Consider the following 16,323-nt stretch of genomic DNA (forward strand, 5'->3'; position numbering starts at 1 on the left):
TCATCTTTCTTTCCATTTCCCAGGTATTCCTTCGTGAACGTCTCGCAGGGCGTGTTAGGCTTCTTCTTCGTTCAAACATCTTAATAAGGGCGTAGAATATCCCCGCTTGTAGAGGACATTATCAATGAGTGTGTACCTGATCGACCTGATTCGGAGCTTTTTGCCCTCTGTTGAGTTTTCGAGACATTTTTTGGTCTTTAGGTAAGCGATGATCTTGTCCTGTCAATTTAGCTTGGGATCTATCATCATAAGGACCACTTCTGGCAGCTTGGTGGTAGGTAGGGATATTCTTCCCATGGGGATGCTATCGAATTCTTCAATTCTCTCACTAGTAGCTAGGCGAGCTAGTGCATCGGCATGGTTGTTCTGAGATCAGGGAATCTGCTTGACTTGGGTGGTGTTGAATTTTTCCAGTTCTTTCCTTACAACCCGTAGGTAATTGTCCATTCTTTCTTCTTTCGCCTGATATACGCCATTGACCTGATTCACGACTAATTAGGAGTCGCTATGTATGATTAGGTCAGAGATTCCCAACCCTTAGGCTATCCTTACTCTGGCAATGAAGCTTCGTACTCGACCTCATTGTTTGAAGCTTTGAAGTCAAATGACAAGGCCTTGCAGAATATGCGTTGCTCAGGGCTGATTAATACCATACCAGCCCCATATCGGTCTCCGGAGGATGAACCATCGACATAAAGTTTCCATGCAATTTCTTCTGGTAGTTCCTCGATTGGAACGCTGTAGAACTCAGAGACAAAGTCAGCGAGCGCTTGGCCCTTGATGGAGGAACGAGGTGTGTATTTTATGTCGAATTGTCCGAGCTCGACTGCCCATTTTATCATCCGACCCGAAGTGTCGGGTTTTTTCAATGTTTGTCTCAATGGGGAGTTGGTGAGGACTTCAATGGGGTGTTCCAAGAAATATGACCTCAGTTTTTGCGCTGTCATCAGCAGGGTGAATGCCAATTTTTCCACGGGCTAGTATCTGAGCTTGACTTTGTGAAGCGCTTTGCTTACGTAATAGACTAGGTATTGAACGCCATTCTCTTCTCGGGTTAGAACGGCACTAATGGCATGTTCAGAGATAGACAAATATAGCTTTCAGGACCTCACCTGCCTTAGGTTTTGAGAATAGCGGAGGCTGAGCTAGTTTTTTTTTTAACTCGTTAAAGGCTTCCTGACACTCTTCAGTCCATTTGAACTTCTTTCCTCCTTGTAATGTGTCAAAGAAGGGTTTGCATCAGTCCGGAGATTTAGAGATGAACCAGCTTAGGGTGGCACTCCTTTCGGTTAAACTTTGTACCTTCCCGGGTTTGGTCGGAGACTTCATTTGAATAACAACTTGTATTTTTTCAAGATTTGCCTCAATTTCTCGATTGTTTACAATATAACATACAAACCTTCAAGAGCTGACCCTAAAGGCACATTTCATCGGGTTTAACTTCATTCCATACTTTTCTCAAGATATCGAACATCTCCACCAGGTGCCGACAGTGGTCTTTGACCTTGATACTTTTGACTAGCATGTCGTCAACATACACTTCCATTATTTTTTCGATCTGCTGGGAAAACATGGAATTCACAAGTCGTTGATATGTGACACCAGCATTTTTTTGACCAAATGGCATTACTCTATAGCAGTAAAGACCTCGGTCAATTACAAACGAGGTATGTTCTTGATCTAGGCCGTACATCGTTATCTAGTTATATCTGGAGTACGTGTCCATGAAGCTAGTAGTTCGTGTCTCGCAGTGGCATCCACCATTTGATCTATTCTTAGTAAAGGAAAACTATCTTTAGGGCATGCATTGTTGAGATCAGTGAAGTCTATGCCTACCCTCCAATCTCCATTATATTTTTTCACAAGGACCGGATTTGCAATCCACTTTGGGTATTTTGCCTCGTGGAGGAAACCATTGTGCAATAGTTTTTGCACCCCCTTATTGAGTGATTCATATCTTCCAGGGTTTAGAGGTCGTCGTTTTTGCTGCTTTAGCCGAACTGAGGGATCCACCTGTAATTTGTGACAGGCAATTTTGGGATCTATCACTCTCATGTCTCCATGATTCCAGGCAAAGACGTCAAGGTTTTGTCTAAGGAAGGCCACAATTTCATTTCGGGTGGAGGACTGCAGCTCGTACCCGACTTTGAGCTCTTTTGATGGGTCGTCAGCACAAACTTGAACTCCCTCTAGCTCTTCGATGGGTTCTTCCCATTGGATCTTGGTCCGCAGGTCTAGTGGAATGAGCTTGGATTCTCATATATTGGCTATATATACTCTTGAGGGGTCCGTTGATGGCTGGTGCAGGGTTTCTATTAACATCTTTCGGCGAGCTCCCTGTTTCCTTTGACTTCACCCACACCATAGGATGTGGGGAACTTGACTGAATAGTGATACAGGGACACTGCTGCTCTCAGGCTGAATAATACGGGCTGTCCCATTACATCATCATAAGGTGATGGAGTGTTAAATACTACGAACTCGGAGTTTGTCTTCACCTGTCGGGGTGCTGATCCTAACTCGACTTTGAGCTTGATCGATCCTTTGGCGAAAGTCAGGGCTCCGCTTAATCCAAGGACCATATTTGAGTACGGTTGGAGGAAGTTAGCAAGGATACCCATCCATTTTGAGGATGTTGCTGAAGAGGATGTTTAGAGCACTCCCCATATCCATTAAGACTTTGGGATGGTTACCCCAGCTACAGGCAACGAGATAACCAGAACTCCGGGGTAAGGATATGGATCCACCTCTTTTTCATCAAAGGACAATCACTTATCTGTGGCTTTCTTGAGGTGCTTTTCTGTTATGCCGATCTCAGAGAGATCCGCAACGATTGGTCTCTTCAGTCTGGCTTCCCTGGCTTGCGTGTTTGCCCTACCCCTTAGCATGTTGACTTGTGGCTTTGGCAGGTCGACATTGCAAGCCCTTGCTCCAGCTTGATCCCCTCGGTTAATTGTTGCCCTGTAAGGACGGGATAATTTCATACAATAATTCTAAATTGATGTAGCAGCTTTTAGCTCGTGCAAAATGGGTCATCCCAATATTGCGTTATCGTTGGATGGTAAATCAACCACCACGAAATTTGATAAGATCCTTCTTTAGCGAAGAGCTTCACCCAGTTCTACAACAAGGATGATTTGACCTCGGGCTTCAATAGGATCTCCAGAGAATCCCTGTAGTTTCCTTGAGTACGGTTGGAGGTAGCGTTTCGATATTTCCAACTATCTCAAAGTTCGTGAGTACAGTATATTGACCGAACTTTCGTTGTCTACCAATGTCCGGTGGATTTTTACTCTGGCAACTGGCATTGTGACAACTAGGGCGTCACTTTGGTCTTGAAGGATTCCTTCAGAATCTTTCTCCATGAACCAGAACCATTCAGGGTCTATCTCGATCTGCGGGATTTGATTCCAGTAGTTCGGCACGATTCTTGCACTTCGGGCTTGTCTTCTTCTCGCCCTTCTAGACCCCTCAACATACTGATTTTCTCCCACCATTATTTTGATTTCAGCACGTGGGGTGGATTAAGATTAGTGACTGCCTATTAAGCTCATGTGGAAGGCCCCTGCAACAACGGCTGCTGCGTCGTAGGTCGATCTGCTTCTTTCGGTTTGGCAACAAACTCCTGTAACCGACCTCTACGAATTAAGGACTCAACTTCCTCTTTTAATTCTCGACAGTTATTAGTGTCATGGCCAACCATCCTATGATATCAACAGTATCGTCCCTGGTGGTGTCCTGCCTGCCCGTCCTTCAGGATCATAGGCCTGTGAAATGCCTCTTTTTCAATAGTTTGCATGAATACTTCTTCCAAGGAGGCTTGAGTGGGTGGTATTCCCGAAATTTGTATGGCTGAGTCTTAGGACGTTTTCTTTCTCTCCTATCCTTCTTTCTTTCAGGCTGAGGACTGCCGCTTGATTTTTTTTTCTTTCACTGTATTGCTGAAGTCGAGTTCGCATCTGGCTTCTTCTTGGTCAGAGGTTGTCTGTTCAGCACTTATGTATTTCTCAGCTCGGTTCAAGAACTCGTGATAAGTTCTTAGGCCGTCCTCGTGTACTGACCACCAGAATCTTGTTCTGGGCCTAAGTCCGGCTAGTACGGCCATGAGTGCTGCGTTGTCAAATATTTTTTCTACTTCCATGGATTGCTTATTGAATTTGCTCAAATAGCTTTTAAGGGATTCACTTCTTCCTTGTTTGATGCTTACTAGTCGTTCTTTGGGTGTGGTCTGGCCTTGGAGCCCATGAACTAGGCCAAGAATGACGTGGCCAGATCATTCCAATTTTTTACCAACCTCTGTTGTAGTCTCCTAAACCATCTCTGAGCTTTGTCTCCTAGAGTCAGGGGGAATGCCCGGCATATAATTGCATTGCTTGTCCCCTGCAGTTCCATCCACGAGTTGTATTTGTTAAGGTGGCTGAGGGGATCACCATCCCCTTCGTATGCAGCCATCTGGGGGATTTTCAATTTTTCAGGTAATGGTTTCATAAGGACATCCTCAGTAAAGGGGGAATGTCGTTTGGTGAGATAATCTTCGATGCCACCTTTGTTTTTAGCCTCTAAGTCAGCCATGCATCTTTTCAGTGCTTTCAACTCGGGTTCTGTCTACTCCAGAGGACGCTTAAGGTCGGGGTCGGTTTGTCCTTACGTAGGAGTTAGCGAGTGCTGGGTCCCCAGTCTGTCGAACACACTGCCAGTCCTTCTTGCCCGAGATCCTTACTCCTGACTTCGTCAATTGGGCTTCTTGAGGATTCTCCTCTTCTAAAGCCTGGTGGGGGGACGTCTTGCTCTTGTCCTCGCAGGGGATTCTGCCTCGATATCTGGTGGGGATAAGTGAGCTTGTTTCCATTCCAATCATCCTACTACATTTGTCAGTTTTTCCAGAGCTTCCCTTATAGTGATCATCTGAGGATTTTGTCGTCGTGGAGAACTTGGTAGAGTATTCGTTTCATGAGGATGGGTGTGAGATGGGTTTCTAGAACTTGAGCTATGACTCATGGCTCTCGAATTTTGTGGGGAGAATGAGACTATTTTTCACAATTGGGGGCCCTCCTTCTAGAGCCAAACTGTTGACTTCAAAATTAGCAAGGCTAATTTTAAGCAAACTTTAAGAAAAAGGGGAATTTATTATTGAAAGAAATCACAAAATATGTTGAGAAAGTGTAATTGTACCATAAGCTTTTACATGAATTCACTTTCCTTTTACAAGATTTCTGCCCTACTATTTATACATGGTTCCAACCGAAATTACATCAAATCAATCAAATCAGCTACAGTACCAAGCTCGGAACTCGGGTCGTCGAATTTTCCTATGATTGGTCAACGAGGCAGGTGGCCATGTGTCAATGTTTTTCCTATGTAATGATGATCTGTAAGGGGCTTGAGAATCATGGCTTCGGATTGGCGGTTTTGAGCGGTGAGGACGTCACTTGTGGCAAGTGTATATGATTGATAGGGTGATGTGATGGGAAATAATCATGATATTTTCCTGAGATAACGGGGGGCTAGTCCGATCTGGGAACAGTGACCAAACTCACATCTGCCTGTAGTGGGTTTAACGAATTGTTTTTGTTAGATCGGAGTTCGGTAGGCAACAAATGTTACCTAAACTATACGAATTATTTATCCGTAGACCAAATTTAATACAATTTGGGGAAATCTTACTGTTGTAGGAAGATACGGATGTGAATGTGGATTCCTTGTGTGAAAATTTTTGTGTACATTGTCTGAGATTAATAGGATAAAATTGGGCAAAAGTCTTAAATTGGAGGTCGATTTGCTTGAATAATAAAAGTCTTAAATAATAGTGTAATTATCGATCGTCACAATTGCATGAATTGAGATAATTATCACTGGTTGAGAATTAGAGTTAAGAATTGATCGGTGGCGTCGGAAATCCAATACGTTCGCACATTTGATTTTTGAACCAACTTTCATTGTTTTCACAAGTTTTAATTATAAAAATTATTTAGCTATTCCTTCGATCGTCTTTTGGTTACAAACACGAATTTAAACATATCAAATATACTAGAATTAATCCTTATTCTCTGTGGGATGATAACTCTCTCATCACGATTATTACTTGTACAACGAACCCGTACGCTTACGGGATTTTGACGAACACAACTCAAGCATTTCATAAAGTCAATCCTACACCTAATATTTCCATCATCAGATGTAGGTGTTTAACGACCCTTTGATTGTAGCAATTTTACACAATATTATAAAATAAAGGGATCTCGTAAACATAATCCCATGAAATATCAATTGAATTTTTTATATTGCTTTCTTGCTCAAGTATAAATATTGGTCATTATGGTATAGAGAAATATATAGTAAAAAAAAGAAGAAGATAAGTTTCCTACCTTTCTTCATCTAATATGGCCACGAAGCAACTTTAAATCACATTGAATTAAGCTTGCCATCACTTCTACTCATTGGCAAACCACCTAGTGACGTATTCCCACCTGATTTTTTTTAATCCTTGGTCCCTTTAGACATTTCAATATTAATGGTCCATAAATCATCATTTCGATTGATAAAAAATCTCGAAAATTCACAGTGAAAAAACACGCATTTGAAGATTATATTTGTGGATAAGCAGCAAATAATGGAGAGACGGGCATAAGAGGCAAGACTTTGACTCCTATGACTTCAGTTACATTAAGCATGTATTTATCGAAAAGAATAAACACAAATCTGATAAAATGTCAAGTAAACAATAAAATCCTCACGGTGCCTACTACGTGAGAAGAGGCAAAATGAACATCATTACCGTTTCTAACTCTCAAATTGTAAATCTCGAAAACTCACAATGAAAAAACACTCATTTGAAGATTATATTTGTAGATAACCAGCAGAGAATGGAAAGAAGGGCTTAAGAGGCAAGACTTTGACTCCTATGGATTTTAGTTACATTAAGCAAGAAACGAATAAACTCAAATCTGATGAAATTTCGAAGTAAACAATAAAATCTTGACGGTGCCTACTACGTGAGAAGAGGTAAAATGAAAATCATTACCATTTCCAACTCTTAAAATTGTGCAAAAAATTACTAAAGAAACGAAGTCTATATTTTTCTATGAGATGAAACTCGAGTGTAGAAGAAAATATTTTCAAATCTAAGAAGAAGAAAGAGAAACATCAAGGCAAGAAGAACTTTATAGCACAAAAACCTGTGGTCATCGGACTCTGCTGGTTGCATGCATAAAGGCAGCGAGACACCAGTGGGTGGCGGGAACAAAGCCGAGTTCTTACGGGCTGGTGTAGGTGTACCCGCGAGTGGGGAAGAGAGCCAAATTTTTAGAGGCCGTTGTCGATGTGACGTCGTGTTTGCTGTGCAAAGAAAAGAAAGGATGGGGAAGAGAGACTTCGGCTGCTAGAGAAGGAAACCCTCGATTTTCTTTCTCCTTACTCTAGTCTAGAAACCAAAAGAAAGGATGGTTGTACTGAGCCGCTCAAAAATTCCCTTTAGGCTAAAATCTGGCTTATCGTCCAGCCAACGACTTCCAGCTCGTGATTGTGGCTTGTGAACAGTACCATTCCATTCCCTCGAAGATATAGTCTGACGTAAGCTAGGACACCTCGTTAAAAAAAAAAACAACAACAAATTACCTAAAACCCTACTTTTAGAAAAATATAGAAAACAAATTCCCTAAAAATCAACAATATTCACTACATTCACCTTATCCTACCCCACCACACAATTCCACATACTATAGAAATCCTCAATTTTTAGGGAGTAATAGACCATAAGGTTATCCACCCATCACCATAGAGGTACAGCTACCAAAAGATTTATTGAAATAAGAAAAAAATTTATTTTTTGATTATTGTTGTTCCACATTCCAACATTTAAAAAGAAACAAATTGTATCTCACTTATTCGTCATCACTGGTTAAATGAAAATGATTCAATTTTTCTTAAATAGATACACGAAGAGATCTTCAAGTTGAGAAACAACATCTATTATAAAGTTGGATATACAAGTCATTTAAGTGTTATATTGAGATTTGGCTGATCGTGCAATTACAATAAAATGTTAAGAAATAACTTGCCATTTTTAAAAGATAAAGCCAAATCACTACCCCATAAATGTGTGCAGACCAATGATGCAATGTTTCCCCAATAATGTTACAAACATTTTTTACGAAATCACTCTAATCATGTTGGACCACACTAGTAGATTTGGTCAGTTCAAATTAAAATTGTTTGATTCTGAATCTTAAAATAAAAAATTAAATAATCGTAGTCCGATTCTCAATTTAGCTATAAAATTGAATTTTAAATTGATTCACAACAAGAGGCAATGTTAATATTTTTATTTTTTTCTACTTGAACACCCTGAGGACGGCCACGACCAATAACAAAAATTATGAACCCCTTCTTGTGACAACCATCGGTTCTGCATGTCTGCTTCTACCACTTTTACTTTACGCCGGCCCCTTTTAAAAGGGATAAATAGTCAAAACCTCCCCGAATTTTGTGTTTGTGAACTGAGTTTCTCAATCTCGATTGTACAAATAAATACCATGGTCCAACACTCCCAATCTTTTTTTTTTTTTTTTTACAAGGTGTCCAATTCTTGACTAATCCTTGGGTCTGTGATTCGGCTCCTCTTCACACAGTCCGATTAATCGCAGGATGTGCCTCCGACTGGCCAGGGTCGGAGCGCTCCCCACCTGGTCTGACAAAGTGCCAAGCAAGCCAATCCAAGTTGCACCTTGCCTTCCAAGAATAATCCTTGCCTTCCAAGTTCCCACTTGCCTTCCAAGAATAAATCCTTGCCTTCCAAATGTTCCCTTGCCTTCCAAGAATAAATCCTTGCCTTCCAAGAGCCCCATATTTCGAACTCACGACCTCTGCTCTGCCAGGTTTGACAGCGTCCGTCCTTTGTCAGTGGAGAAGTGCCCTGGGGGGCCCAACACCCCCAATCTTACTATTACATTGCTTTGTACCTCTATTGCTCAAATAGCATGGTCCGACATCCCAAATATTACAGTGCCTTGTACTGTTCTTATCTCTAGGTTCTTCCTTCTCTCTCTAAAGGTACCCATTTTTGCCAACTTGGAGCCACTTTTTTTTTTCATTTCCCTCCCTTGATCGTCCAACTTTCAACCTTAAATGCTCCCAAATTCTCTCATGCACTGATACTCACAGACAGGCCTCAAGTCGCCGATCATCGAATAGTTTATTCTTGTTTATCTGTGAAATTTTTATTTTGTGCTCGCCTCGATCTGAGAGGTGGTGAAGGTTTTGATGAAGAATTATTTGGGAAATTCACACCGGAGTATTGATGGGTGATCATCGATATGCCTCAACTGCGTAGAGGGCGCCGGCCCACTCAACAAGCCGACCCGAATAAGAAAACCCCGGTTAAAAGGAGGAACACCAGGCGAATTGCAGGGAGACGAACCTCAGTGAAAAAGGATAATAAGAGTAATACGGATAAGGAATTTGTGGTGCTGGATTATGATGGTGGAGATAGTGGGAATAAAAATGTTGCTGCTGCTGGTACTTCTTTGAGAAATACGACGTCGTTGAAGGGTGAGGATAATAGGAAAGCCGAGGAAGTGAAGGAAGAGGTGGGCGTAAAGAAGATGGATGATTGTGAAAGTGGTGGTGACAAGGGCAGCACTGCTCCCCTTCCCGAACGGGTATGTTGAAGTTTTCTTGAAATATTTCCAATTTTTTTCTAGTTATATCTATTTTATTTTGATATTTAAATTATGGGGTTATTTTGGCAGTTATTGATTTTTCAAAAAGAGATGGACTACATGGAAAAAAATTTTGGTTGAAAGATTAGATTTTTCTCTCATCTTTTAGCAATCTGCTTAAGTAGTTTCTATTTGGGGTCTGTCAGTACATAAATGCTCTTTTTGCTAAAGATGGTAGCTCTAAGCTGTATATATTACTTAAAAAAAAAAAAAGGTTAACCCCTAACCTTAAGGGTTCCGGAGGTAAATCGCAGGATATGCCTCCAAAGCTACAGGGTGGAAAGGTGCTTGTACACTTGTACTTACCCAAGAGTCAAATCCATATTTCAGGATTCAGCCGTCTCAAGCGAAGCTGGATTTCTCCACCCTCCCTTTTTACCAGTTGGAGATGTGCTCTGGGGGCACTTTCTCGTAATCAATTGTATTCGAGACTGTTGGTGCTTGGGGGTCTGTTTATGTGGGTTACTGGTTGAAAAATTATCCTTTTGAGGGATTTGTTTGAGTAAATCGTGCTTCAGAATTGAAGGGGAAGATCTAGGTGCTTTGCGGTATTGGTGGATTAGTGTTTAGTGGAATTTATTCTGCATTTCTGGCTCAATGTATTTGTTCTGTAATGCTTTCCGTTGTTCAGTTGATTACTTTTCGAGAAAGTTTGATTTTTTATGTGCTTCACTAAAGAAAAAAGAAGTCTTTTTCTACTCCCTTGTCCAGTCTGAGGTGTTTATGTTGCCAAGTGGAAAAGTAGACAAACATTTTGGTTCTATACAAGGAAGTTAGCTCTTGCTGATCGATGCATTTCATTTGTGGTTCTATGCCAGATGATTTTCTTCAAGGTTCTGTTGCACAGAGCTAGCATGTGTAAATTCAGACATGAGATTGATGGGTAGCTTACCTTGTGCCTAACTTGAGATGTTTGCTAATTAGAATTTGTATGCGAAACAGGTCCAGGTTGGTGGTTCTCCAGCTTATCGAATTGAGAGGAAACTGGGGAAAGGAGGATTTGGACAAGTGTACGTTGGTCGCCGAATAAATCCCCCAAATCTGAATGAAAGAACGGGGCCAGGAGCTGTGGAGGTATGTACTTTCTATACTCTGTAGGTTGCAGCAGTGAGCATTTATTTATGAAATTGCAAAATTTCTTCCATGACCTTTCTAGGTAGCCTTAAAATTTGAGCATCAGAGCAGCAAAGGCTGTAATTATGGACCCCCTTATGAGTGGCAAGTCTACAGGTGAGGTATTTCTTTTTTCTGTTTTTTATAGCTTCCTGTCACAGGTTTAAAAGAATGGTCTCAAAAGTTCCCTGTGCTTTCCACAGTGCACTAGGTGGCAGTCATGGCATTCCACGCGTACATTACAAAGGACGGAAAAGTTCTTATTACATTATGGTAGGTGCTTCATGTGGTAGGTAGTTTGTTTCCCTCTTTCATTTATGATTTATCTGATTTACTATGTGGATGTGACAAACTATCCCATGTTTACAGGTTATGGATATGCTTGGTCCTAGTTTGTGGGATGTCTGGAACAATAATCCACACGCGTTAGTGTCTTTAATTCGCCAAATTTTATTCTGTCCCCTTTTAAATTTCTCATACAATATCACACATCTAACTTCATAATGCATTTTGTACAGTATGTCCATCGAAATGTTGGCATGTATTGCTATTGAAGCAATTTCCATCCTAGAGAAATTGCACTCTAGAGGGTAATTACTTTGAACTCATCTCGACTCTAACATGATAGAATTAGAGAATATTAGTGGGGATACTTTATTTTAGTAATGATTCTAAGAAGCACAAAACCTATCTTTATTTGGCTGTCTATTGTCACTCAAGTTGTATTGAGCATGTTTCTTGTACATTTGTTGAGATTACTACAGTCCTTACGTATTTCATTATAGAATTACCACTTCCATAACTTCCATCAACGACTTTGCCTCATAAAAGCATTATATTCTCTGATACTTGCAATTTTTAATTGGAAATTTTAGGCGCTCCTTTCTTAGTAAAGTGATACGAAGTTTGTTTAGTGCAAATATGGTTGTAGATGATAAAAGGTTTTGGATCATATTCAAAGTGTAACGGTTATAAGCAATACACTGTTTTACCTTAAATCAAACACGCAATGGTAATGTAGAAACATATATGCTTGTGTGTATTTTTGCCAATAAATGTGCTTGTGCATATAGGTCATGCATGTCACCAGTATAGTCTATATTCACAATCCAAACTACTTCACAAGTCCTATCGTATCCTCTGTTGAAAATTGAAGTCTTCATTTATGTTGCTTTTTTGCTTTTAATAAAATATTAATTTCCATTGTTAGCTTTTATGTTTAGCTACATATAAATGTACATACATTAATTGAAAAAGTTTTCAATTGAGTTTTCTGATATAGTGTATTTAAAGTGTGCCAGTGTTTCCAGAATTGCACATGCTTTATAGAGTGAAAAATCCTCTTTTTTTATTTTTCAATTTCCTTATGCCCGCAGAAAGTCGTCATCTCATCATTTTGACTGGATCACTAATTAAGACTGTATTGGTACGATGTAGAAAAACAATTATAAAAATGAGTTGCTTGTCTGAATGCCTGCGCTAACAGTCCTTTCAAATAGAGTATTTTATTCTGAATAACATTTTCCTTTTATATGACTGCTAAAAAATTGTGCAGATACGTACATGGGGATGTGAAGCCTGAGAACTTTTTGCTTGGTCTGCCGGGAACACCTGAAGAGAAAAAACTTTTTCTTGTTGATCTTGGATTAGGTAAATTATCTGGCATACTGTAGCCTTTTTATGAATAATTAGCACAAACTGTACATACAGCGGAGGAATGTTATATTCTCACTGATGTTTCATCTGTTTTAACATCTCAGCCACCCGTTGGCGAGATAGTTCAACTGGCCTGCATGTTGACTATGATCAACGGCCAGACATATTTAGGTAAAGTATTTATAATTCCATATTTTTTTTCCTTCACTTGCGACGTCTGGTGACAATCTATTCTTTTTGCTTTTATTTGACGCTCGAGAATGCTGATGCTGCAGGGGAACCGTACGTTATGCCAGTGTGCATGCTCATCTTGGAAGGACTGGGAGCCGTAGGGATGATTTGGAATCTCTCGCCTATACAATGATTTTTCTTCTGCGTGGTCGACTCCCTTGGCAAGGGTTTCAGGTAGCTGATTTGCTGATCTGAAATATGGTTTTTCCTTATGATTAATTAATTAGGAATGCTAATGTGATGATTCACTTAGGGTGACAATAAAGGTTTCCTTGTCTGCAAAAAGAAGATGGCAACTTCTCCAGAATCTCTATGTTGCTTCTGCCCTGCTCCTTTCAGACAGTTTGTTGATTATGTTGTGAACTTAAAGTTTGACGAGGAGCCTAATTATGCGAAGTACATTTCCCTTTTTGATGGGATAATTGGTCCAAATCTGACCATCAGGCCAATCAACACTGAGGGTGCTCAGAAGGTATCCTTCAAAATTTTCTTTGCATTTGTTTTAATATTTTATTGATATTGTGCTTTCCACTCGCAAAGCTTATATATCAAGTTGGACAAAAGAGAGGAAGGCTCATGATGGACGAGGATGATGATGAGCAACCAAAGAAAAAAGTCCGCATCGGAATGCCTGCAACACAGTGGATTAGTGTGTATAATTCTCGCCACCCTATGAAGCAGAGGTATGAATGATATATAGAACTTAGTTTCTTCCCGAGATTTTCTGTAAGTATAAATATAATAATGTTGCATCCCGTGTTTGGTCTTGTAGATATCACTATAATGTGGTAGATTCAAGGCTTGCTCAGCATATTGGGCGAGGAAACGAAGATGGACTATTAATCAGCAGCGTGGCATCTGCTTCGAACTTGTGGGCCCTAATTATGGATGCAGGGACAGGCTTTAGTGCTCAAGTTTATGAACTCTCACCACAATTTCTTCACAAGGTCTCCTATATTCTTCTGGCCTTGTGTTTCAATGAAGAAAGAAACTTAACACTTCACAATATTGTTTAGAAGAGAAAAATAACACTTCACACCTTAGATTTTGTCCACCTGTAAAAACTCGAACTGTTGAGTTTATAAACTAAAAATGTTAAAAAACGTTGCATTTCCATTTTTAGTGCTAAATTCATTATTTTATTTCTTTCTTTCTTTCTTATTATTATTATTATTTTGGCATATTTTAGTGAAATGAAAATGGGACGCCAGCTAGCACGGCTGCATAATGCATATTAAACTTTAAGAATTTGTGCTATTTGTTAACTCTAAGGAGTAGCTTAATAGTCAGGCATTGAGTTTTGCTCCCCAATGATCACCATTTCGAGTCCCTTCAGGACACTGAGGTGAGTACCCGGTTGCAAACTTTAGGGTCCCGTAGAATTAGTCGAGGTGCGCGTAAGCTGGCTCGGACACTCACGATCATTAAAAAATAAAAATAATAATAAAATAAAATTGTGCCTGTTATTATTTTAATCTGTCCGAGGAATGCCTCTTGCACACATATGAACTAATATCTTTCCTTTATATTTGCTGTAGGAATGGATTATGGAACAGTGGGAGAAAAATTATTATATCAGTGCAATAGCAGGGACTAATAATGGAAGCTCATTAGTAGTTATGTCGAAAGGTTGGTGTCACAATTCTGTTGTCTTTTGATGCAATATGGGGGTCACCTAATCTTTTCTTGTACTTTATAAAATACAGGTACTTCGTATCTACAGCAGTCCTATAAAGTCAGTGATTCGTTTCCATTTAAGTGGATCAACAAAAAATGGAGGGAGGGGTTCTTTGTCACTGCCATGGCAACTGCAGGAACTAGGTGGGCAGTTGTTATGTCCCGTGGGGCTGGTTTCTCGGATCAGGTATGTTGCTAGCATGGTAAGTATGTTTCTTTTTATCGAAGACAAGTAATAATTGGATCACAAACTTCAGGTTGTCGAGTTGGACTTTCTTTATCCCAGTGAAGGTGTTCATAAAAGGTGGGACGCTGGTTATCGCATCACATCAACTGCAGCAACTTGGGATCAAGCTGCTCTTGTTCTTAGTGTTCCAAGAAGAAAGCCTGCAGATGAAACACAGGAGACACTTCGGACTTCTGCTTTTCCAAGCACACATGTTAAGGTTTGATTGTTTACATCCTTTATCACTGTTAAACCAATTTTGGTCCGACTTGCGACTATTTTGTACACAATGGTTATCAGTTATTTTATGCAGGAAAAGTGGTCAAAAAATCTCTACATCGCATCGGTATGTTATGGGCGAACTGTTTCTTGATGCATCCCCAATTTTTTCGTGTACAAGATTACACCTCTTTGTACGAGCTGCAACTGACTTGCACATTTTTTCGCGATTGAAGAGTTGTTCTCATGTTTTCAACTGCCAAGCCAAACAGGTCGTGCCATTCGATATTGACCTGTGCTTGTGTTGTACCATCGAAGTATAATATTATTATTTGCAACGCCCGGTCACTATACTGCACTTGTTATGAAATGATTTGAGCAGCTTCAAATCTTTCGCTTGTAGTTAGCTTATTGCTTGAAGTTTGTACAGTTTTGAACCGTAATTACTTGATTGGAGGCAAAGCATACAGATTTTATATCTGGATTCCGATGGTATTTTGATACGTGCACCCCTATTTATGTGTAATCTATTTTGAAAATTTTAGGCCTTGTTTGACACATTATTTGAAAAATTAAAGAGTTTCGAATAGTATTTTTGTACAATGTGTGATTAAAAAGTAAGAAAATTTTATTGGTTTGTGTATAGAATATTTTAGTGTGAATGTGTAGTTAAGAATGATACTGTAGCGAATAATTTAAATTTTTAAAGATTGTCAAACAGGGGCTTAGTGTTTGTTTGACATTGTTTTTAAATGTTTATAAATTGTGGATCATACAGATGATAAATGGGATTTTTTTAATCACAATTTCATAAATATAAATATTTGATAACGTTCAATTTTAATTAAACTAACTAAATAAATAGGGTTTTTTTAGGGCCCGTTTGATTCTCATTCTTTGATTACAAAACTGAAAAATATGATTGTTATTTATCACATTAAATCATTGTATTTGATTTTCTATTTTTTGTGTGGATTTCGTAACAATTATATTTTTCATTCTTATTCTTAAAAAATGGGAAAAAAAAAAAGAAAAAATCAGCCAAAGGAAAATTTCATATCTTCTTCATTCGACCCACCCTCACTCCATCCCATTCCACTAGGACAGGACGATAATTTCCTCTTCAGGACTGAGAATAATTTAATCACTTTGGTCCAATCTCTTTCAGTAATTTAGGCTAAAATGAATATTTGAAGAAAGGACCAGTTCATATTGGTAATATTCATATTTAAATCCAATCATGAAGGGTCAGCTAGGCGGTATATTCATATTCAAACTAACAACTTCCAGGACGTGGAGACCCAATCTGGCCATTTAAATTAGGGGCTCACAATCTCACTTGTAAAGGCACTATGTGGAAGGTTGGGAAGCATATCCCTAATTTTTCTAAACATTAAATTCAAAAGATTTTTTATTATTTTTTTTCAAGAAGCATTTTGAGAAAAACATTGACTGAACAAAAATTATATTTGACCAAAATTAAGC

At 39.3% G+C, this 16,323-nt stretch overlaps 2 protein-coding genes across 3 annotated transcripts; one reads left to right on the top strand and one right to left on the bottom strand.

The window, feature by feature from the left end:
- Positions 1-1,695: 1,695 nt before the first annotated feature.
- Positions 1,696-2,582, bottom strand: LOC111377073. The gene is made up of 2 exons (XM_023000121.1): positions 2,321-2,582; positions 1,696-2,234 (listed from the first exon to the last, which is right to left on the bottom strand). The coding sequence occupies exons 1-2, from the start codon at positions 2,580-2,582 to the stop codon at positions 1,696-1,698; spliced, it is 801 nt and encodes a 266-aa protein (XP_022855889.1).
- Positions 2,583-8,942: 6,360 nt separating this feature from the next.
- On the top strand, positions 8,943-15,377 carry LOC111377066 (casein kinase 1-like protein HD16). Of its 2 annotated transcripts, XM_023000114.1 has the most exons (16): positions 8,943-9,656; positions 10,659-10,790; positions 10,873-10,946; positions 11,033-11,102; positions 11,199-11,254; positions 11,348-11,419; positions 12,385-12,479; positions 12,590-12,656; positions 12,761-12,890; positions 12,970-13,188; positions 13,257-13,399; positions 13,489-13,663; positions 14,255-14,345; positions 14,423-14,580; positions 14,651-14,839; positions 14,933-15,377. In XM_023000114.1, the coding sequence occupies exons 1-16, from the start codon at positions 9,312-9,314 to the stop codon at positions 14,990-14,992; spliced, it is 2,076 nt and encodes a 691-aa protein (XP_022855882.1). In that variant the 5' UTR covers positions 8,943-9,311; the 3' UTR covers positions 14,993-15,377. The 2 variants fall into 2 exon arrangements, with proteins under 2 accessions (XP_022855882.1, XP_022855883.1); XM_023000115.1 differs by lacking the exons at positions 8,943-9,656; positions 10,659-10,790; positions 10,873-10,946 and having other exon boundaries at positions 11,033-11,118.
- Positions 15,378-16,323: the final 946 nt, after the last annotated feature.

Source organism: Olea europaea, unplaced genomic scaffold (genome assembly GCF_002742605.1).
Source record: "Olea europaea var. sylvestris unplaced genomic scaffold, O_europaea_v1 scaffold1602, whole genome shotgun sequence".
In the NCBI taxonomy this organism is placed as follows: Eukaryota; Viridiplantae; Streptophyta; class Magnoliopsida; order Lamiales; family Oleaceae; genus Olea; species Olea europaea.

Excerpts from the sequence above, each read along its gene's own strand:
- LOC111377073 (XM_023000121.1), bottom strand. The coding sequence starts at position 2,582 with ATGGTCCTTGGATTAAGCGGAGCCCTGACTTTCGCCAAAGGATCGATC. Across the intron at positions 2,235-2,320 it reads CAGGGAGCTCGCCGAAAGAT|ACCTGCGGACCAAGATCCAA; the intron begins GTTAATAGAAAC and ends TCATTCCACTAG.
- LOC111377066 (XM_023000114.1), top strand. The coding sequence starts at position 9,312 with ATGCCTCAACTGCGTAGAGGGCGCCGGCCCACTCAACAAGCCGACCCG. Across the intron at positions 11,103-11,198 it reads AAAGTTCTTATTACATTATG|GTTATGGATATGCTTGGTCC; the intron begins GTAGGTGCTTCA and ends CCATGTTTACAG. Across the intron at positions 12,891-12,969 it reads TCCCTTGGCAAGGGTTTCAG|GGTGACAATAAAGGTTTCCT; the intron begins GTAGCTGATTTG and ends TGATTCACTTAG.